The following is a 24,041-nucleotide window of genomic DNA, read 5'->3' on the forward strand; positions in this document are numbered from 1 at the left end:
GCATCACTTCACTCCGCTGCTCTTAGCGTTCTAACAATGGGATCACCATCTGCCCGTCCATTGTCCTGTATCCATGGCTACAGTGGTGGCTCAAATGACCTGTTACGGGCTGCCGGGTCAAATGAGGCATCACTGTAATCAAAAAGAAAGCAAGACATAACATGTGGCTGGTGATTCCATTGCTAATCTGATGAGAACGGGTGAGTGATGTGGCTCCGGTGGCAAAAAGTCTAGAACTGACCCTGTGCACAAGTCTTTTCCATTGACGTCAGTGGAATCTTCTGTTCGCTGGCCCAATAAAGGATGTTTACTTCCTCCCTTCTACCTGAGCGTTGTTTACATGCTTTGGTGTTCTGGATACATTTAGTAGGGGCGGGGAGCATGCTCCATGAGGAGAATAGGGGGGCTGTGTAGTGTCACTTGTGTCTCCCAATATGCCACACCGATGGATCCCTGTCTGTCCAACTGGGATATGATCGGGTTGATTCATTTCCTACACAGCACAACCAGTTTCAATAGATCAGAGCATTGTTCGAACCACAAGTGTTACTATTAGAAGTGGTGCAAAGCTAATGGCCATAGGTCCCCCAACACTCCTGCACTGACCGCATTCCATAGAGATTTTCCAACATGTTCAGACTTGATAAAGTGCTTAGAATCAATCAAAAGAGACTTGATCGGGTATGTTACAGCAATTGATGACTGGCAGATTCCATCAAACAGAAAAATTGATACGTGTATGACCAACCTTACTCTCATCATAGGCACTGCCTTTATCCAGAGCCCCAAAGGTGTAAACAATGTGAATATATCGGGCAGAGCAAATACAATTTCTGCACAAATTGGGGGAATGTACCCTGTGTCACAGTCTGGAGGGACAGGGTGGTTGGCTTTGATAGACAATTAAGTGGGTTAAAGGCAAGAGCTTGGAAATTATGAATGGTGAAAACAAATGGAAGCTCTCCCTCTGATACAGAAATTTGCCCGTGCCTCATGGCCTTAGGCCACATTAAGCCAAGCAGTTGTTATGGTCAGTCTTTTTCTGTATCCAGAAACTTGGAAGGCAATTATGTTAATTGGTTCCTATTTTCTGGTGTCCACCATGTAGTTTTTCTCCTGCAATTGACATCTGCTTTTTATATGTAATTCTTGCAGAAATTACAGATACTGATACTTGCATATTCAGCAGTAATGCATTGTGGGACACCTCATAGACTCCCTCCAACCTAAATAATCACAAATACCTTCTGTTTTAAGAAGGCAAATTTCCGTTTTGTATAGCATTTTAGTAATAGGGCTTTTTGGTCCCTTTTAGCCCCTTACACACTCCCAGGAGTTCTGGTTCACCATGAGCTTGCTGGGCAAATTGTAATATTGAATTAAAAACAAGTATTCAATAAATTATTATGTCGACAACTGTCCAGAAACCAAAATGTGTACCATAATACAACAGCATGATACCAAAAAGAAAAATAATTCCATATAGCGAAAATAAGTATACATATGATATGTATACTTATTTTCGCTATATGGGATTAATTCTCTTTTTGGTATCATATTTCTTGGCTTTCCCATGGTGTTACTATATTGTGTTTGGCCCTTTCTATTTGTTCCATAGTACAACAGCATCATTAAAATGATGGTGATTGGTCAGGCAAACTGATTTAACTGGGTATAGAGTTAGTTCAATAAGATACATTTCTATTTTGGTTTTTGATAGGTTCGTGAATTGCAATATAAATATATATATATATATATATATATATATATATATATATATATATACATATATATTTCTCAGGTCTACTTGAATAAAAAAATACTTACACTTGGCCGGTCTGCTTCAATCTTATTTTCAACTTCCCTGCAAAAAATAAAAATAAAATATGGGGTTGCACTATTTAGCATTTATTATGTTTCTGTTATTTTCTTTTGTATGTGTTTCACGTGTGTTCACATGACTGCATCACTAATAGTACGGTGCAGAGCCATTTTAGCACAAAACATCAGGAGTAAATATTTCTCCTGATACTTATGCTAACCATATCTAAAATTTGCCTTCATTACTCTCCCAAACAATGCCACTTACCTGTTGGCCTTGGAGCTGCCAATCATAGCAGTGGTAAAATAATAAAATAATACAGTGCCCAGTTTACTGGAAACTGAGCTAGCCTCAGAGTGGAGACAGACTGTACACAGAGTCACATATATGAAGTGTTATAATACCACCCATGTTGACAGTAGAGTTGAACATTAACATGATATGCAAATTTCTGCTTAAAGTGAAAGGTAAAATGCAGTAGGCAACTCGATGCTGCAAACAGGCAACTAATTAACCAGCAGCTGGAAATGTACACAGTGGCTAGTTCATTTATAAGTAGTTTGTGGGTTTGGTTTGGCACAGCTGTTTCCATTTCCTGTGAAGCGAAATGATTTGCAAATTTTCAGCTCAACTCTACTCTAAAGCTCTGTGCATTTGCCAAAATCCTGCCAAACAAGAACATTTAAAACACAGTTCCCACGTGGGTGAGTTGTGCTCCTGCTATGCCTTGCCCCTACCGTTCAGCACTGCCTCTTCCTCTTGCTAAGACCTTCCTCTTCCTCTTTAGCACTGCTTCCTTTATAGTGAAAGAGCTGGCACTGACTGCAGGGTGTATGAATAGCGTAAGACTTCATACTTGCACTGGATTATGACAGAAACGTTTATATTACTGCAACTTTTTTATTTTATATTATTTTATAGACTCCAGTCTACCTTGCTATAATAAAGTGAATTTATGAGGATATTGGTTAATTACACTTCCTCTCCTCACCCTAAAAATAATAGGGACGAGTTCAAAATAATAAAGAGGCCTATAGTAAACAACAGAAAAAAGCACCACCAGTCTATCACCATTGTTCCATTACTGGTAGCCTACAGTCTGACAATTGAAGGACAGTGATTCTACATACAAAATTATTGTAGTGGTAAACACTAAGCCCAGGTTGCAGCAGGAGATGTCGCCAGCAAGTGGTGCTAAAACTGAACATTTTGCAGAGGGTCTCTATTTTTCATACACTTTTGGCAGTTTTCTTCTCCCCAGATCCATCCAACCCCTAAAAAGTGGTGATCAGTGTTAGATGCAGATGGCTCTAACACTAAAGGTCTGTACATTACTTCCAGTTGCCCAGAGGCCAGAACTCGTTGGGTCCTTAGGACACAGCAGTGGCTTTTCTTTCTGTGACAAATAAGTACCATTGTAAATAAATATTTATTTTGAAACTTCCATGTTAACTGCTTGAGGACCACAGGCTTACACCCCCTAGTGACCGGGACATTTTGTTACAATTCAGCGCACTGCAGCTTTAACAGTTTGCTGCATCGCCATACAGCTTCGCACACAAATTAATCTTGCCTCATCTTCTTGTCACCAACAGAGCTTTCTGTTGGTGGCATCTGTTTGTTGCTGTGATTTTTAATTTTTTTCTCCTCCCCCCTCCCTCCCTCCCTCCCTCCCTCCATGATTCAGCCCCTATGATCACCTCTCATAGGCATCAGCCCATAAGAGGGATCAGATTATGAGCCTCTCCTGGGGACAGCTCAGTGACAGAGCTGTCCCCCGTACAGCACTGCACTAGATTGCAGAGTTGTACAAGTAATTGTGGTGTGTTTTTTTTTTCTATTTACAGCCTACCAGCACCGATTGCGGCTGGCAGGCTGTTCTCCGTAACTCAGCAGGAATGCAAGCGTGATCCCCGCTAATCTCCGCCCCCAGGATTTGATTGGCATTGTAGCGTTCCTGGGGAGCCACTCTGCTGCCGCAAGTTGGCATTAGGCAGTCGCAGAGTGGTTAATTCTTCACAGCAAAACCAAATATTTTGAATCTAAATTTTGTGGACCACATGTCTCTGGCCCCTTAAAGGACACCTGAAATGAGAGGGATATGGAAGCTGACATTTTTTTCTTTTTCAACAATACCAGTTGCCTGGAGGGATGGCCGAACACATTTGCAGGCGAACGGTTCCTGATGAACGCGCTCTACTCACGTGCTCAAGAGTTCAACAATGCAACAATACAACAGTTCAACAATACAGGCTGTTCACACCAGCCCTATATTTTCCCATAGTGCCTCTTTTTGACCCTTCACCCTAAAGTTAACGTTTTGTACCTCACTATCTGATCTCTCGTTGCTCACCCAGACTTTCCACTATTCTGCCCGGTTGACCTGTCTAGTGTGTTTCTGGTGGCCTTCTAGACCTCAGTCTCAATACTTTGCGCACTTAAAGCCAATGTGTACCGATTTAAAAAAAGAAAAGTCAGATACTCACCTAAGGAGAGGGAAGGCTCGGTCCTAATGAGACTTCCCTCTCCTCTCCCGGTGCCCGGTCCCGCTCACGATCCCCTGTTGCAGTATTCGACCAGTTTGGTCAAATACTGCCGCTTCGGAAGTCTTCGGGAGCACTCGGGCTCCCGAAGACGGGCCGCTCCATACTGTGCATGCGCGAGTGCCCACTATGATGCACTCGCGCGGGCCTATGACGCACTCGCGCGTGCGCAGTAAGGAGCGGCCCGTCTTCGGGAGCTCGAGTGCTCCCGAAGACTTCCGAAGTCCCCCGCGGCGGGGGATTTGAACGGAGGATCCACCGGGCACCGGGAGAGGAGAGGGAGGGCTCATTAGGACCGAGCCTTCCCTCTCCTTAGGTGAGTATCTGACTTTTCTTTTTTTAAATCAGTAACCATTCACTTTAAAGGCCTGAGTACTGAGACAACCTGAACGGTCATCTCTTGGTTGAGCACCACATATGGTGAAGTAGACTGCAGATGAGACTGCGGTTGGGACTGAAGGAAGGTCAGAGACCCACCCGGCCTCACAGATGGCTTCTATCTAATACAACACAGCCTGTCTTTGTCTAATCACAGAGGAAATGTTTTGAAGTAGGCACATGTGCACTATGACAAATTCTCTTTTGAGTAAATGATAAAATTACATTGGTCTTCCAGCCACCGACAGCACATTCATAGTGTGTCTTACTCTGAAATATTTCTTTTCTCTGAAAAAACTCTGAGAATGAACTCTCCTTCCTGATGCGGCTCGTAGGTGGAGGGGATGATGACGTATTCACTTGGAGGTAGCCGGAAACGCTGGGAGACTTCTCTCATGTTGATGTAAGACTTGCAGCGATCCTTGGAGGCATTGTACAGGAAGAAGTCCTTCTGTAGATGCTGCTTATTACCATGCATCTGCACAACAGCACAAATGACAGCAAAAAATAATCACCATGGCTTGTTCAAAGTTAATACATTGAGCATTGGGACATGCCTTCTTTGCACAGCTGCTTAACTGGACACTCTGGTGAGCTTTGCGGCCACCAAACAAGATCAGCAACAGTCAAGAAAGATGCAGGGTCAGCAAACTATATGGAGAGACAGACAGTTATCACTAGAGGAGCATTACAGAATGAGGCGGATTAGTCTGTAAGCATAGCAGAGGGTAAAACACGTATGCAGTAGAACATAAAACTTGTTAGCATTATGTAGTCTAGAAAGTCATAGTCAATGTCAGCATATTGCTGCAATACAGGCCTGGCTTTACCTCACAGGAGCCTATAGGCACCTTAGATTTCGCCCTCCATGAACCTACAAACCCCCACCAAAAAGCATCGCATGTGTGCTGGCTGGCCCAGCTTTCACTACTTCTTTACTTCCCGTCATAGGTAGGTAGCTACCAGTTCCCCTTAGTATTAGATAGCCAGAAGTACCCTCAGTATTAAGTAGGTAGGGGTGCTCCTGACTGAAGGGAGATCTCGTCAGTGGAATGCCGAGAGCTGGGTGAGTAACCTCCCATTTACACTCTCATCACGACTCTGCATAGTGAAGGAAGGCGAGAGGCACTCAGGGAGGGGAGTGAGCGCCTTTCCATCATCAGGCGCCTGAAGGCACGTGCCTACAGTGCCTTATGGTAAACCCTGCTGCAATAGATATGGTTGTTTTCTTTTAAGTAAACCTGCCATTTTCAATAAGCAGTGTTCGCTATAGTTTGTGATATAGCTCACAACTTTTATAAGGAAAGGACGTTTGGAAACTCGCTGACACTGTCCCTCTTATGTTTGTTGCTCATAATGTGTTAAGGCGTGAGATGTGTGTCTTGTGGCAAATATATTTTTGCTTTTACTAGAACGTTACTAGTACATTACTGCTAGTTTCATGTACATTTGGCTCCTCCCATCATGGCGACACCTCCTTCCTGTGCCCAGAGATGCTTCGGATCTTCTAGGATCCTAGCAATGCTCCTGTGATTGGTGTTGTGTGGAATGACCCTTTGGATTTATTTTTCCTTTCAACGTTTTTAAACATTATCCCTCTCTATGCAATAAACTTTTAAAGAGGTCCTGTCCTTCAGCATCGGTAACGTCTTGTTAATTGATTATGAGGCTTATGCACAGATAAGTGGTAGTAACAAGTTACTGCAAGTACACCTGACTGGATGGGATTCAGTGGGTAACAATAGGCCACAACACAACCATTACAAACTTCTGTTTTTCCTTACTTAGCCCTTCACCGTCATACCTCTTTTGGAACCTTGGAGAGAGAAGTGAAATACAGAGAAAGTGAAGAAAAGAACACATGTATATATGAAATATGTTTTATAATGTGGACTTAATTGCTCCTTTCTAACATGAGAGATGGCATACATTAAAGGATCACTGTATCAAGAAAAAATGTAAAATTCTGAATACATATGTACGTGTACATATAGGATTTATTCCATCCCTCAAGCATGCTAAGTAGACATTTTTCATAATTTTGTGTAATTTTCAGAATTTACATATTGGAATTTTGATTCTCAACTCAAAACTGCGACATTCAGATATGAAGGTCAGAATCCCGCCATATCTCTGCACTGATCTCTAACTATATTCTTCAAATTGTAAAATACAAATGGTCTGGCAATGTATATCCATTTTAAAGTACACCTGAAGTGAGAAGTATATGGAGGCTGCCATATTTATTTATTTTTAGATAATACCAGTTGCCTGCCATCCTGCTGATCTCTTTGTTTGCAGTAGTGTCTGATTCCCACACCTGAAACAAGCTTGTGGCTAATCCAGTCAGACTTCAGTCAGAATCACTTGATTGGCATTCTTGTTCAGGGTCTATGGCTATGGCTGGGCACGTACTTGTCAGGTAAACAACTTGTTGTATGCTTGGTTATGTTGTGCATTAAGTTGGTCATGTGTATGAGCCTTACCTACTTGCCAACCATATCACGCTGATGGGACCGCCTAACGCCGATTGGCCTGTTTTGCAGGAGATCAGCGTGCGCATCCGGTAGGCGGAGCCGAGCTCCACTTTCAGTCTCCCACTAGGAGACTATTAGACGCACCCCCAGGACCGCCTAACGCCAATTGGCCTGTTTTGCAGGAGATCAGCGTGTGCATCTCCGCTTGGTAGGCGGAGCCGAGCTCCACTTTCAGTCTCCCACTAGGAGACTATTAGACGCACCCCCAGGACCGCCTAACGCCAATTGGCCTGTTTTGCAGGAGATCAGCGTGTGCATCTCCGCTTGGTAGGCGGAGCCGAGCTCCACTTTCAGTCTCCCACTAGGAGACTATCTGACGCACCCCCAGGACCGCCTAACGCCAATTGGCCTGTTTTGCAGGAGATCAGCGTGCGCATCTCCGCTTGGTAGGCGGAACCGAACTCCACTTTCAGTCTCCCACTAGGAGACTATTAGACGCACCCCCAGGACCGCCTAACGCCAATTGGCCTGTTTTGCAGGAGATCAGCGTGCGCATCTCCGCTTGGTAGGCAGAGCCGAGCTCCACTTTCAGTCTCCCACTAGGAGACTATTAGACGGCGTTCACTCCATACAGTGCTGCGATCTAATGCTGGGTAGACACTATGAGATTTTCTGGTCGATTTACTGTCAGATCGATTATTTCCAACATGTTCGATTTGCTTTTCTATCGTTTTCCGAGCATTTTCAGATCGATTTCCGTGCACCTTAATGGGAAATCGATCGGAAAATGCTCGGAAAACGATCGAAAAGCAAATCGAACATGTTGGAAATAATCGATCTGACAGTAAATCGACCAGAAAATCTCATAGCGTGTACCCAGCATAAGGCAGCGCTATACTGGGGACAGCCACGTGACATGGCTATACCCTCCAGAGGCTCGGGGGTGATCCGCTGTCATAGGCTGAAGCCTATGACAGCCGATCACAGTGATTGACTGATGGGGGGAGGGAGGGGGGCATGTAAAATAAATAAAAAAAAGGGGGGAGGGGGCGGAGATCACATGTGTGTTGCAGCGAGGCCTTAAAGCTGCAGTGGCCAATTTATTGGAAAATGGCCTGGTCTTTAGGGGGGTTTAAGACTGCGGCCCTCAAGTGGTTAAGGGTATTTGATACAGAGGCTCAGCAGGACAGCCAGGCAAGTTGCATTGTTTAAAAGGAAATAAATATGTTATCTCTCAGTTTGGGAGTATTTTCAGGTTATAGTCATACCTCATAAATAGCAAAGCCAATAGTGAACAGATTGGCTCCCGTTCGCCGATCTTTCCTGCGGTTTTTCTGCATTAGTGCCACAAGGAAACTGCATACAACTTCATTGTCATCGGGGTCATCATCTTCTTCCAAGAGCTTCAGCCGATACTGAGGGTTGGTCCAGTAGGTGTCTGTCGAAAGTATGCTCAGGGAATTCAATTATATTAAAGTAAAGCTAATGTCCTAAACATGCAAGCAAGAAAAAGTCAATCTCAGTTTAAATCATTTTATTTTTCTATAGGGAATCAGATTCCATATTGCCATAGTCCCTTGTATACACAGTTCAGTAGAGGTTTTAGAAATCAGTAACGGCTTCTACTTGTTTTCTCACTGTATTCTAATTTTAGGGTGTTTGGGTTCTGGTACCAGGCTTCCTCTATACAGCTCATTTTTATTTTGGTCTTGGACATTTAATTGTGTTTTGTCTGCAGTTTCAACAATTCCTCTCCCACATTCTCATAACCCTATTTACTTCATTTCGTGCTGTTTGACCCCAACCACCCCAGTTAAATGAACTGTGTGATGTGTGCTGGGGAAGCAGGGTGGCCACAGAACAGGTCTTTGACTGCAGCGGTTTACAACTTTGGCAGTTTAACTGCCTGGGTGTGTCAGCCCACTACCCCTGTCCCTTACTTCCTGTCACCCTAGGCCATGGCCTTTGTGGTCTTGCCTCAAACTATGGTGATCATTAATGGGCGAGGAGAAAGACCCTTGGATCAAAACAAAATGTCCTGATCTTCACAACTATTTCTCAGTAAACGGTGGAGTGTTATACTGTGTTAGCCATTAGTAAAAAAAAAAAAAAAAGGGATGATACCATTTCTTGGCTTACTTAAAAGAAAAGAAGTAAGCTTTCGGCTATGAAGCCTACCTCAGACTTGGTTCCTGTATACTGACAACATTTAGAACACACAGCTTATATACACTGGGCATTAAAAAGGAGATAAATTGTTCATCGTTACATTGTTAAACAATGTATCTCTTTTTTAATGCCCAGTGTATATAAGCTGTGTGTTCTAAATGTTGTCAGTATACCGGAATCAAGTCTGAGGTAGGCTTCATAGCCAAAATCTTACTGCTTTTCTTCTAAGCTAGACAATACATGGTATTATCCTGATTCAAAACTTCTTTTAGTCAACAAGCAAATCATTGATCAAAAATGATTGGCTGCAAGCCTCACCTGGAAAGTTTCGACATCCCCCAGCTGAGCAGCCTCTGACCCATCTCCCCTCATTAACGGACACTGTCCATGTTTGTAGCCTATCCGACTCAAGAGCATCTGCTGTCAAGTTGCATATCTCTAGCTTTGTGAAGTTCTTTAGAAAGTCGTCAAATGACATCCTAGATGTTAAAACCAACAGTGAAAGCAAAACATTGTTAATAACGTAATGCCAAGGAGTAGTTCACATCCCTAGTGAAATACTAATATACTATGGTTTACTTTTATTTTAACCACTTCAGTACCGACAAACCCCCTTTAAGGACCAGAGCAGCTTTGACGTTTTAGCGATGTCCCTATTCAATCAGCAATAACTTCTAAGGTGGCCATACACTTATAGATTTGCAGCAGATTCGACCATCACATAGATTTCTGTCAGATGCCTGTCAAGTCGAATAAGTTGAATCTGACAGGAATCTATCTGATGTGTGCCACACACTGGGAATCGATTTCCAATAGATTTTAGAATGAAATCTACTGGAAATATATTGGAAATCGATCTTAATGCATTATTGGACCATTAGATCCAATACAACTCTATGGGCCATTGATCTGCTGCCAACAACAGATTGACCTAGATTTTCCATCCTAAAGGTGCCCATACACTGTGTCGAATTCCCTCCGATATACAGCAGATTCGATCACTGTGATCGAATCTGCTGTTAAATCGATAATGCAAACACTGACCAATCGATTAATCCCGTCGATCTGTCCCAGCGGAAAATTTCCCTGGATCGCTGGCGGGTCGGGAGCATGTTGATAGCGTCATTTGATTGGCTGACGGTCGACCCAGCAATACATTACCTCTCCGCTGGCACGAGTCCTCACTGTCCCTTCTCCGGCTGGTCATCTTCTCTTCACTTCCTGTCAGGGGAAGTTCAAACAGTTGAGCGCCCTCTACTGTTTGAACTTCCGCTGGTCACAGGACGTGACAGGAATTAAAGAGAAGATGTCCAGCACAGACAGGAGGAAACGCGGTTAGGCACCACCAGGGGGGTCTTAGGGTTAGGCACCACCAGGGGGGGTCCTAGGATTAGGCACCACCAGGGGGGTCTTAGGATTAGGCACCACCAGGGGGGTCTTAGGGTTAGGCACCACCAGGGGGGTGGTTAGGGTTAGGCACCACCAGGGGGGTGGTTAGGGTTAGGCACCCCCAGGGGGGTCTTAGGGTTAGGCGCCACCAGGGGGGTGGTTAGGGTTAGGCACCACCAGGGGGCTGGTTAGGGTTAGGCACCTCCAGGGGTGTCTTAGGGTTAGGCACCAACTGGGGGGTCTTAGGGTTAGGCACCACCAGGGGGGTCTTAGGGGTTAGGGATAGGTACAGAGAGGGTTCTGTGTGTTAACGCTAAATATCAATAAGGCTTTAACGTTAAATAACAATAAGGCTTTAACGTTAAATAGCGATAAGCGGCAAAGGGATTAGCGGCAACACCGTGCGCCATTATTCTCAGGCGCCATTTTCAGATGGACCCGTATGGCTGCCTTATGTCTTGCATAAGTTAGATAGATAGATAGATATTGGTTTTTTTAGGGGAGAAACAAGCCTTTATTTGGGAAGTATTATCTCCCAAGAATAATTTTATTTTTATGCCCTTTGAGAAATAATGTATTTTTTCAGTTTTTTATTTTCTTTTTGCACTGCATCTCCATCACTATTGTTTCCCTATTACATTTCCCTATTTGACCGCTACCTAACTTATACCAATCTTCCAGGTAGTTTAGTGGTTCCCCATATGCTTCACTAGTGGTCTAGTGGCCTCCAATACCAATCTTTGGTAGTCTAGTGGCCCCCCATATGCTTCACTGGTGTTCCCCTATAGTTGCCCTGGTGGACAGTAGTCTCCCACAGCTTCCTTGGTGGTCCAGTGGTCCCCTATAGTTTCCTTGGTGGTTCAGTGGTGAGTGGTCCCCTACAGTTTTCCTAGTATCAGTGGCCCTTCAGAGCTCCCATGGTGGTCAGTGGCCCCCAAATACACTCCTTGGGAATTAGTGGCTGCACATAGTTCTCCTGGTAGTCAGGTTCCCTTCCATAGGTCCTCCTGGTCAGTGACCCCTACCCCGGTGGTCAGTGGCCCTCCATTGATTTCCCTGGTGGTCAGTGCCCCCCATTGCTCACTCTGGTTGTCAGTGCCCCCCCTAGCTCCCCTAGTGGTCAATGCACCCCCAGCTCCCCCTGGTGGTCACATTAATCAGTCCTTCACACAGAAGGGTTGAGTCACAAAGTAGCTTTGAGATGTAACACAGGGATTTACTTGAGTAAAAGTTTACCACTGTAAAGTCTTACTGCTCAAAACTCAACTATATAACATATGAAATAACAGGTCAGCAAGCAGATAATGCACAAACAGACACACAATTTGTCGGTGGATTGGGAAAATTGTCTGAAAGACTGTGATCACCCATAATTGTGGGAATACACGGGTCGATCCGGCGGCCAATTAGCCACCAGATCGACCCCAGCTGCATCCCTGCCGCGTCCCCGCTAGTCTGAGCGTGCGCGTGGATCGATTGCCGATCGTCCCCGCCGGTGCTTCCTTATCAGCGCTCGATTCCTTGCCATTGTCCGCCGGCGGGGATCGAGCGGGCGGGAGTCGAGCGGCTTGATCGGGCCAGCTGAATATTATCAGCTGGCCGGATCAGCTGGTCGATACACGGTACAGAAACATACCATGTATCCCCAGCATAAGGCTGGCAGCTGATCTTGTGTGTACCAGGCCTTTCATTAAAAATAAAAATGTATTTATTGTAATTACAAATCTATGATAGCTAAATTAAGTCAGTGAAGAGACCAGATATGTTCTAAGAGCTCAATCACTCAAGAATACCACCATTAGAATCTTGCCATCTTTGAACAAGGCCTTAAATCAGGGGTCTCAAACTCAATTTACCTGGGGGCCGCCGGAGGCAAAGTCAGGATGAGGCTGGGCCGCATAAGGAATTTCACAATCGCGGCGCATTGCCGCCTCTGCCCGCCCCTCTCACTCTTCCTTCACAGAGAGGGGCGGGGAGAGGCGGCGATTGACGTCAGGAGGGGCAGACCTGAAGCTGAAAGCTCTGCCCCTTCCAGGAAATGCGGGCGGATTGCCCCCCGGGCGATTTGGGGGCTCTGCAGCCCTCGTTTAGCGGCGGGGATGCGGCGGATTACTTGGGAGCACTGAAGCGAAATAAAAGGAAGCTTTTGCCAGCGAGGGCCACAAAATATTGTATCGAGGGCCGCAAATGGCCCGCGGGCCGCGAGTTTGAGACCCCTGCCTTAAATAGACAAATGTTTATTTTAGTCTGACTGAGCTAGTTAAGGTTTCAGTGGAAGAGAATACATTTGTGTAGCTGCTGGTGACAGGTCAGGTACTGCCTCTACACCAGGGCCACACTTAAGTCCAGAATGAATGTAATTGTGAATAGACTTTTAATTTGTGTTTTGTCTTTAAAGCAAACCTGAAGTGAAAATAAACTTATAATTAATTGTATTTGTAGAACTCATTTTAAATAGACTTTTCCTGGCGTCCCATGTAGTAATAGGTGAACTTCTAACAGCGTGGTTCGCTAGATGAACGAAAAACACGCTCGGGTCCATTTGCAAATAAGTGTGATAATTAACAGGCAAATCACTGCATGAACTCATGTTCACACGGGAATATTCTGTATATTTGCACAACAATCCTGTCAAGAACGCGCATGCATTTGCAACTGTGCTTGTGCACCCGATCTCAATTTCTATTGGCCATTCCAGTTCAGCTGACCTTAGTTGAAAGTTCATAATGGGCATTATGGGAAAAAAATTGCCATTGGCGAATGTGATGTTTGTATGTTGAATGCACAAATCCTGACATGTTCATGCAAACCAACTGCCATACCTAGTCCTATATTCTAATGCAAACCTTGTAACTTAAAAATGATGGCTGGTCCTCCATTGCAGATAGAGGATCACCATGAGATACAGCCAAGTATCATTTATAAAGATTTATGACTGCAGTTTTTCCTTTAACCCTCCTGGCGGTGGCGGTTTATTAAAATCTTTTTTTTATATCATGTAGCGAGACAAGGTCTCGCTACATGATAGCCGCTGCTCAGCGGCATCCCCCCATCCCCTCCGATCGCCTCCGGCGATCAGAGATCAGGAGATCCCGTTCAAATAACGGGATCTCCTGGAGGGCTTCCCCCGTCGCCATGGCGACGGGCGGGATGACGTCACCGACGTCCTCGATGTCGTGACGTCAAAGGGGACTCCGATCCACCCCTCAGCGCTGCCTGGCACTGATTGGCCAGGCAGCACAAGGGGTCTGGGGGGGGCAACTGCGGCGCGACGGATAGGCGAGGAGCGGCGGCGATCGGATTGCGCACACAGCTAGCAAAGTGCTAGCTGCGTGTAGCATAAAAAAAAATTATCAAATCGGCCCAGCGGGGCCTGAGCGGAGCTCGGGCTTACCGCCAGGAAGGTAAAGCAAACCTGAACTCTTGCACAGGAGAGAAGGAAAACACAGAGAAATCCACCTGGTGTGTGTTTATAGAGAACAACCTGTCTAATTCTCCCTTCTCATCAGGTAATCACAAATGTAATTTGAGCTACCTATCAACTCTGTGCTGCTGGTGTGTCAAGTTATGTGCTAATATCGAAACACAGGAGGTTAACTCTTTCTGTGCTCCCAGGATACCAGTAAGTAACCACACTGCAGCATCTCTGTTGGACCTCTATAAGCTGTAACAAGGAAATTGTTTTGTTAATAAAATAATTATATATATATATATATATATATATATATATATACTGGAATTTAAACAGTTCAACTTTACCAAAACTCTCCATCTTCTTTTATCTGATGCTGTAGACGAGATTTCTCAGTTTTATCAATCATGTTCCACTCCTTCGAGCTACAGAACACAAACCATAGTTACCAGAATATCAAGATGACTGTGTGACAGTGTTCTACTGACATATGCATCAGAACAGAAGCCTTTCAACATAACCAAAGGTTGGGGATTCATCTGAATATGTAAACTGTAATAATGTTAACACATTGGTCCTATAAGTGGTTATTACTGTGCATCACCAAAAGGCAGGGCGGGATTTACCATAAGGCACTGTAGGCACATGCCTACAGGTGCCTGATGATGGAAAGGCGTCTCACTCCCCTCCCCTAACGCCTCCTTCCCCCCTTCTCTATGCAGAGTCCTGATGAGAGTGTAAATGAGAGGTTACTCACTTCTTGGCATTCCAGTGACGAGATCTCCCTTCAGTCAGGGGCACCTCTAGCTACTTAATACTGAGGGTACCTCTGGCTACCTAATACTTGAGGGCACCTTTAGCTATTTAATGTTGAGGGTACTTCTGGCTACCTAATACTAAAGAGCACCTGTAGCTCCCTATGACGGGCAAGGGAAATAAGGGAGGTGTGACAACTGGGACAGCTAGCACACTTGCGGTGCAGATTGGTGGGGGTTTGTAGATTCATGGAGGGTGAAGTCTATGGTGCCAGTACATCTGTGCCTATAGGCTCCAGTGAGGTTAATCCGGGCCTGTCAAAAGGTCACCGGGATTCCCGTTAGCCAACGCATGCGTGTCGCACCACGTTGCCATAGATTTGCATTACTGAATAATCCGTGCGGTAGACAGAATAGACACCCCGAGAGCCCAATATAGTGTAGTATGTACTGGTATGTGGATATGACAAAAGATATCTATTTATACTCACAAACATGGGTTACCTTGCAGGTAACCACTATATCAGCAGGTGAGGAGATTAGACCTGTCCCCACTTAGGATTAAGAAGTCACTCTCTGTAGATAGGAAATAAGGGGCAACACCCCTCCACCAAGGGTGGACTCAGGAACTGTATAAGCAGACAGAGGCACCAAAAGGATAAAGTATTCTAAAACGTTTAAAATGAGAGGCGGCAGAGGGGGACTTACCTCCTCTAAGCAGACACACACGAGTTTAAAATGTGGGGAGGCAGAGGTGAACTTACCTCCCCCAAGCAGACACACACAAGTGTTTTGTATATTCAAAACAACAAAAATGAATTTATATACTCCAGAAAGTGCAAGTGCAACGCGTTTCGTGGGCATCTCCCGCTTCATCAGGCAATAGAAACGCCAGCCTTTTCTGTCCTACAGTTTTATGCTCCATTTCTATTGCACTTTCTGGAGTATATAAATACATTTTTGTTGTTTTGAATATACTAAACACTCGTGTGTGTCTGCTTGGGAGAGGTCCACCTCTGCCTTCCCTCATTTTAAACGTTTTAGAATATTGTATCCTTTTGGCGCCTCTGTCTGCTTATACCGTGGGGTAGGCATGGATCATTCAGTAATACACTAATGACTTTGCGATGGGTTTGCATCGATTTGACTACCGTACTTCCAACACATCGCATGAGTATGATAGTCTCCATAGACATTCTTTGTCCTTGCGATGAGGGAGGGTACCGCAAGGTGACGTAACGTAGGTTATATGGAATATGTGAAAGAGACCTCAAGCAAAAGCACAAATGTATTTTTCTCTTATCACAGGTAACCTTAACATTTTACATTCAGTAGATCTTTTTAATTTTAGCAGGAAAAAAATGTAACGGCAACAGCTGCACTTAAATGGCATTCTGCCTAATCCCGCAGGTTGTAGACAATCCCAGCTGCTGCCCAGTGATATCTTCTTTCAGAAGCAAAATAAAAACATGTTATAACAGCACAGCGGTGTGGGGAATATCAAACCCATTTTCAATACGTACTTTATAATGTTTGGCTATAACTAATATATCAATATAACCCGCAAAGTGACCCCTGCACAAAAAAAAAGTGATACATAAAACACTGAAATCTTTAAAATTAAAGTAGCCAAAAGGGCTTAAAGAGACACTGAAGCGAAAAAAAAATGATGATATTATGATTTGTATGTGTAGCACAGCTAAGAAATAAAACATTAAGATCAGATACATCAGTGTAATTGTTTCCAGTACAGTTGAGAAACTCCAGTTGTTATCTCTATGCAAACAAGCCATTAAGCTCTCCGACTAAGTTAGTCGTGGAGAGGGCTGTTATCTGACTTTTATTATCTCAACTGTTCCTGGACTATTTACTTTTCCTCTGCTAGAGGAGAGGTCATTGCTTCACAGACTGCTCTGAAAGACTCATTTTGAATGCTGAGTGTTGTGTAATGTGCACATATTATAGAATGATGCAATGTTAGAAAAAACACTATATACTGTACCTGAAAATAAAAGTATGAGAATATTTTCTTTGCTGCTAATCTTCTAGTAATTATTCATAGTACACAACCAATTCACTATATCATATATTTTTTTCGCTTCAGTGTCTCTTTAACACACTGTAATTAAAATAATATCCTTTAGGGCCTGTCCACACTGGTACACAAATCGGTGCTACTGTTTTTTTCTTGCCTTCCTCAGAGCTGAACACATTCAGCACCTTGGAAAACGTATCTTTCTGTGCTTTCTGGGAGATTAAGCCAGTAACAGTAGATAATGAGCAGTGCACGAACATACTGTATTGCATGTGTGCCAAACTTCATATTGTTTTAAATCGATAATTTGCCTGAATGCAGGGTTCAGATATGTGCAGTAACCAAAGGCTATTTGTCTGCTGGTTAGCGCAGGCTTACTTCACTGTATTTCATTCATCAGTCCCAAAATGAGGCAGAATTGGATCCCTTGCCAAATGGAACCCCTCTATTCCCCTTGGTCCCTCTTCTGATAAAGAAGGTTGAGTAGGACCAGTTAGGATATTATACAGGGCACTTGTCAGCCTTACTTGTCACTCCAGGATCCGTTCCACTCCACCTGTCCCCAGGGATTTCTTAGACGAACAAGCTTGGCTTTATCCCCCTTAAATGCTGTCTATACAACAGAAAATAAACATTCACAGAGTTATTAGACATTTTTAACTACCGGTAAATGCTTACTAAAGGGAACCTGAAGTGTGCAGAATACAGTGTATCTAAGGCAGCATTGCTGACATTTTTTTTTAACATTTCCTGGTCAATGTATTGGTTCTACTCTCTTATAGTGTTGGGCGAACATCTAGATGTTCGGGTTCGGGCCGAACAGGCCGAACATGGCCGCGATGTTCGGGTGTTCGACCCGAACTCCGAACATAATGGAAGTCAATGGGGACCCGAACTTTTGTGCTTTGTAAAGCCTCCTTACATGCTACATACCCCAAATTTACAGGGTATGTGCACCTTGGGAGTGGGTACAAGAGGGAAAAAAATTTAGCAAAAAGAGCTTATAGTTTTTGAGAAAATTGATTGTAAAGTTTCAAAGGAAAAATTGTCTTTTAAATGCTGAAAATGTCATGTTTCTTTGCACAGGTAACATGGTTTTTACCGCCAGGCAGTCATAAATGTAATAAAGAGAAGAGGTTCCATAAACAGGGACCGGTAACGCTAACCCAGCAGCAGCAGCAGCACACGTGATGGAACAGGAGGAGGCGCAGGAGGAGAAGGCCACGCTTTTTGAGACACAACAACCCAGGCCTTGCATGAGGACAAGAAGCGTGCGGATAGCATGCTTTTTACCGCCATGCAGTCATAAATGTAATAAAGATAAGAGGTTCAATAAACAGGGACCGGTAACGCTAACCCAGCAGCAGCAGCAGCACACGTGATGGAACAGGAGGAGGCGCAGGAGGAGAAGGCCACGCTTTTTGAGACACAACAACCCAGGCCTTGCATGAGGACAAGAAGCGTGCGGATATAGCAGCAATGCTTTTTGCCGCCATGCAGTCATAAATGTAATAAAGAGAAGAGGCTCAATAAACAGGGACCGGTAACGCTAACCCAGCAGCAGCAGCAGCACAGAGCACACGTGACGGAACAGGAGGAGGCGCAGGAGGAGAAGGCCACGCTTTGAGACACAACAACCCAGGCCTTGCATGAGGACAAGAAGCGTGCAGATAGCATGCTTTTTACCGCCATGCAGTCATAAATGTAATAAAGATAAGAGGTTCAATAAACAGGGACCGGTAACGCTAACCCAGCAGCAGCAGCAGCAGCACAGAGCACACATGATGGAACAGGAGGAGGCGCAGGAGGAGAAGGCTACGCTTTGAGACACAACAACCCAGGCCTTGCATGAGGACAAGAAGCGTGCGGATATAGCAATGCTTTTTGCCGCCATGCAGTCATAAATGTAATACAGATGAGAGGTTCAATAAACAGGGACCGGTAACGCTAACCCAGCAGCAGCAGCAGCACAGAGCACACGTGATGGAACAGGAGGAGGCGCAGGAGGAGAAGGCCACGCTTTTTGAGACGCAACCCAGGCCTTGCATGAGGACAAAAAGCGTGCGGATATAGCAATGCTTTTTGCCGCCATGCAGTCATAAATGTAATACAGATGAGAGGTTCAATAAACAGGGACCGGTAACGCTAACCCAGCAGCAGCAGCAGCACAGAGCACACGTGATGGAACAGGAGGAGGCGCAGGAGGAGAAGGCCACGCTTTTTGAGACGCAACCCAGGCCTTGCATGAGGACAAAAAGCGTGCGGATATAGCAATGCTTTTTGCCGCCATGCAGTCATAAATGTAATACAGATGAGAGGTTCCATAAACAGGGACCGGAAACGCTAACCCAGCAGCAGCAGCACACGTGATGGAACAGGAGCAGGCGCAGGAGGAGAAGGCCATGCTTTTTGAGACACAACAACCCAGGCCTTGCATGAGGACAAAAAGCGTGCGGATATAGCAGCAATGCTTTTTGCCGCCATGCAGTCATAAATGTAATACAGATGAGAGGTTCAATAAACAGGGACCGGAAACGCTAAACCATCCTAGATGTTCATTGGTCATGTTACTTGGTTGGGGTCCTGGAGTGTTGCGTAGTCATTTCCAATCCAGGATTGATTCATTTTAATTTGAGTCAGACGGTCTGCATTTTCTGTGGAGAGGCGGATACGTGAACCTTGCAGGCAACGGCATTCTTCAAGCTTCGGGTTATTTTGCTGACCACGTGCTCATGCAACTCAGGCACTGCAGAGCGCGCAAAGTGGTAGCGGCTGGGAACCACGTAACGTGGGATGGCCACTGACATCATGCCCTTGAAGCTGTTTGTCTCCACCACTCGATATGGCAGCATTTCGCAGGCCAGAAGCTTGGCTATGCTGGCTCTTACTGCCACGGCCCGGGGGTCATTTGCTGGCAATTTCCTCTTGCGCTCAAACATCTCCGAGACAGACAACTGAACCGTAGGGCTGCACAACGAAGGGCTGTTGGTTGTTGTGTTTGATGAACACTGGGAGACCTCAAGAGCACTACTCCGGAAAGTGACAGTGTCAGCGTCATCTGATTTTTTGGAATGTTTTGAACCACGCAATGGCTGGGCTACTGCTGCTGCTGAGGCGGGTCTGGTGGTGAGTCTGGTGAACCCAAGGGAGGCAGTGTTGCTGGTGGTACCCTGTCCTGCCGCGTTTGCCCACAGAGTGGGATGTTTGGATAGCATGTGGCGGCTCATGCTGGTGGTGGAGAGGTTGTTAATACTTTTCCCCCTGCTCAGGCGGGTCTTGCACACCTTGCAAATCGCCATGGTAACATCCTCAGTGCAGTCTTCAAAGAAAGCCCAGAATTTGGAGCACCTGCCTTGCTGGCGATTTCTGTTTGCGCCTCTTTTGCCTCTCACTTGAACTTCCACGCTTGTGGTGCCTGAAATTGCGCGCCGCCTACCTTGTGGCACAAGGCGAACTCGTGCAGCAGTGGGTTCTTCAACAGACTCATCTGTGCTGCTGCTACGACGGCGATGTTCTCGTTCACAAACAAAATCTGGGTCTATGTCCACATTGTCCATACCCTCCTCTTCCATCTCCTCAAACTCGTCATATGTCATTGTGGGGGGCCGCCGCCGTGGAGTACAGCTCCCCAGCACAACCGTCAGGGGAAACACCTCTTCCCTTGCCCCTCCCTCTTTCACCGGATTTCTTCCTCATTTCACTTATCCTTACAGTACACGCTGACTGGCAGCAGTACAGTGGCAGTACAGAAATGCTATACAGTGGTGGGTGAGCGGTGTACCACTATTGCCAGCAGCGACACAGAGCACAATGCTATACAGTGGCGGGTGAGCGGTGTACTACTGTTCCCAGCAGACAAAGAGTGGCAGTAAACACAATGCTATATAGTGTGGCTGAGCCGTGTACACAGAGTGGCAGTAAACACAATGCTATATAGTCTGCTATATAGTCACCCCGAACGGGGTGATGTTCTGCAGCACCCGAACAGTGGCGAACACTGTTCGCCCAACACTACTGGGAACGCAGATTTTAGTACCTAAACACACGATACAACATGTTTTCCGGGGTCGGACTCTGAGGCACATACAGATGGTCCCGATCATCATCCTCATCATACAACTCTTCTCCTGAGTCTGACCCACCCACCACCTCTGCCACCCCAACATCCCCAGACACAGTCACAGACCCCTCATCGTCCTCAACATTAACTTGGGATGCTGGCCTGAGCCCGACCTCCTCCTCCACATCAGGCCCCATCATCCCCTCAATGGCAGCCCTCATTAATCGCTCTGGCGCCGGACCGATGGACACAACGTTCTCCTCCGGGGAGGGCTGCTGCTGACCACTGGCTGCTGGGGTGGATGTTATAGCTTGCGTGGGGCGTTGGCTGTTGCTGTTGTTGGGAGTGCTGCTCACAGCGGAGGTCTCTGAGGAACTCATGGTGAGCTCATATAGTGGTTGACGGTGAGTGGAGTATTACTGATCCCAGCAATATACACACTGACTGGCAGAGTACGCAATGCTATATAGTCTGGCTGAGCCGTGTACACAGAGTGGCAGTGAACAATGCTATATAGTCTGGCTGAGCGGTGTACACAGAGTGGCAGTACACACAATGCTATATAGTCTGGCTGAGCCATGTACACAGAGTGGCAGTAAACAATGGTATATAGTCTGGCTGAGCGGTGTACACAGAGTGTCAGTAAACAATGGTATATAGTCTGGCTGAGCGGTGTACACAGAGTGTCAGTAAACAATGGTATATAGTCTGGCTGAGCGGTGTACACAGAGTGTCAGTAAACAATGGTATATAGTCTGGCTGAGCGGTGTACACCGAGTGTCAGTAAACAATGGTATATAGTCTGGCTGAGCGGTGTACACAGAGTGTCAGTAAACAATGGTATATAGTCTGGCTGAGCGGTGTACACAGAGTGTCAGTAAACAATGGTATATAGTCTGGCTGAGCGGTGTACACAGAGTGTCAGTAAACAATGGTATATAGTCTGGCTGAGCGGTGTACACAGAGTGTCAGTAAACAATGGTATATAGTCTGGCTGAGCGGTGTACACAGAGTGTCAGTAAACAATGGTATATAGTCTGGCTGAGCGGTGTACACCGAGTGTCAGTAAACAATGGTATATAGTCTGGCTGAGCGGTGTACACAGAGTGTCAGTAAACAATGGTATATAGTCTGGCTGAGCGGTGTACACAGAGTGTCAGTAAACAATGGTATATAGTCTGGCTGAGCGGTGTACACAGAGTGTCAGTAAACAATGGTATATAGTCTGGCTGAGCGGTGTACACAGAGTGTCAGTAAACAATGGTATATAGTCTGGCTGAGCGGTGTACACAGAGTGTCAGTAAACAATGGTATATAGTCTGGCTGAGCGGTGTACACAGAGTGGCAGTACACACAATGCTATATAGTCTGGCTGAGCGGTGTACACAGAGTGGCAGTACACACAATGCTATAGAGTCTGGCTGAGCGGTGTACACAGAGTGGCAGTACACACAATGCTATGTAGTCTGGCTGAGCGGTGTACACAGAGTGGCAGTAAACACAATGCTATATATAGCGTGGCTGAGCGAGGTGCACAGTGGCAGTACACACAATGCTATATAGTCAGGCTGAGCCGTGTACACAGAGTGGCAGTACACACAATGCTATATAGTGTGGCTGAGCGAGCGGTGTACTACTATTCCCAGCAGACACAGAACAGTAAACACAATGCTATATAGTGTGGGTGAGCGAGCGGTGTACCACTATTCCCAGCAGACACAGAACAGTAAACAGAATGCTATATAGTGTGGCTGAACGAGCGGTGTACCACTATTCCCAGCAGACACAGAACAGTAAACAGAATGCTATATAGTGTGGCTGAGCGAGCGGTGTACCACTATTCCCAGCAGACACAGAACAGTGAACAGAATGCTATATAGTGTGGCTGAGCGAGCGGTGTACTACTATTCCCAGCAGACACAGAACAGTAAACAGAATGCTATATAGTGTGGCTGAGCGAGGTACACAGAGTGGCAGTAAACAGAATGCTATATAGTGTGGCTGAGCGAGCGGTGTACTACTGTTCCCAGCAGCGACACACAATGACTGGGGGGGACCCTGGCTAGCGTGGCTGGAGAGCGAACTACCCTGCCTGCCTACCCAAAGCTAAACCCACAGAGAAATGGCGGAGATATGACGTGGTTCGGGTATTTATTTACCCGAACCACGTGACCGTTCGGCCAATCAGAGCGCGTTCGGGCCCGAACCACGTGACCCGTTCGGCCAATCACAGCGCTAGCCGAACGTTCGGGGAACGTTCGGCCATGCGCTCTTAGTTCGGCCATGTGGCCGAACGGTTTGGCCGAGCACCGTCAGGTGTTCGGCCGAACTCGAACATCACCCGAACAGGGTGATGTTCTGCAGAACCCGAACAGTGGCGAACACTGTTCGCCCATCACTACTCTCTTACACCTTCTAAATCACTGGAAAAGTGTGTGTGGATCAGCATCACATGTGTGATACAGACTAAAACCAAGAGATCAGCACAGCTGCCAGGGTGACCATGCAATGGCACTGTGTATTCTTTACTGCAGGTACCCTTTAACACTTAATATATAACACTGATTTACTGTGAAAGGCACTCAATAAGCCCCCTTTCACGTCTTCCTTTCCATTGTGATGTGATTGTTTTTCAATCACACCGCGGCGGTCCCAAAAGGTCAGGGATGTGGAAGTTTGGGCACACAATTTCGGCAAGTAAAATATTGGTAAACTTTGCTGACATATTCTGTTTTAAAAGTGTAAATTACCGTAGTAAAATATCAGTTAATAATACAGATATTTTGCTACAAATTAATTTACTACACTATTCTTACAACATAAAACCCTCCCTTACCGATGCCTAATCTTAACTGCAGCCACCTAACCTTAACCGTTCCCCCATGCCTTACCCTTAAAACACCCCATACACACATAACCTTAACAGTCCCCACCAAACCTAACCTTAACCATTACCCTCTATCTACACCTAACCTTTAAAAACACTTCTCGCCACGCCTAA

The 24,041-nt window shown here is 45.6% G+C and overlaps 1 protein-coding gene across 3 annotated transcripts in view; it reads right to left on the reverse strand.

Annotated features, from left to right (window-relative positions):
• The window catches only part of CAPN3 (calpain 3), a 196,813-nt gene that overhangs the window by 61,536 nt on the left and 111,236 nt on the right, over positions 1–24,041 (reverse strand). For 2 of the 3 annotated variants that reach the window (XM_068254016.1, XM_068254015.1), the window contains exons 1-3: positions 6,548–6,555; positions 5,013–5,221; positions 1,828–1,864 (exon numbers count right to left, since the gene is read on the reverse strand). In XM_068254016.1, coding sequence (XP_068110117.1) covers positions 1,828–1,864; positions 5,013–5,221 — 246 coding nt within the window. In that variant the 5' untranslated portion in view covers positions 6,548–6,555. Of the gene's footprint in view, positions 1–1,827; positions 1,865–5,012; positions 5,222–6,547; positions 6,560–8,488; positions 8,659–9,707; positions 9,869–14,537; positions 14,616–17,507; positions 17,594–24,041 lie in introns of those variants that run through there. The other variant, XM_068254017.1, reaches the window with a different exon arrangement.

The sequence above is a fragment of the Hyperolius riggenbachi genome, chromosome 9 (assembly GCF_040937935.1).
Source record: "Hyperolius riggenbachi isolate aHypRig1 chromosome 9, aHypRig1.pri, whole genome shotgun sequence".
Taxonomy (NCBI): domain Eukaryota; kingdom Metazoa; phylum Chordata; class Amphibia; order Anura; family Hyperoliidae; genus Hyperolius; species Hyperolius riggenbachi.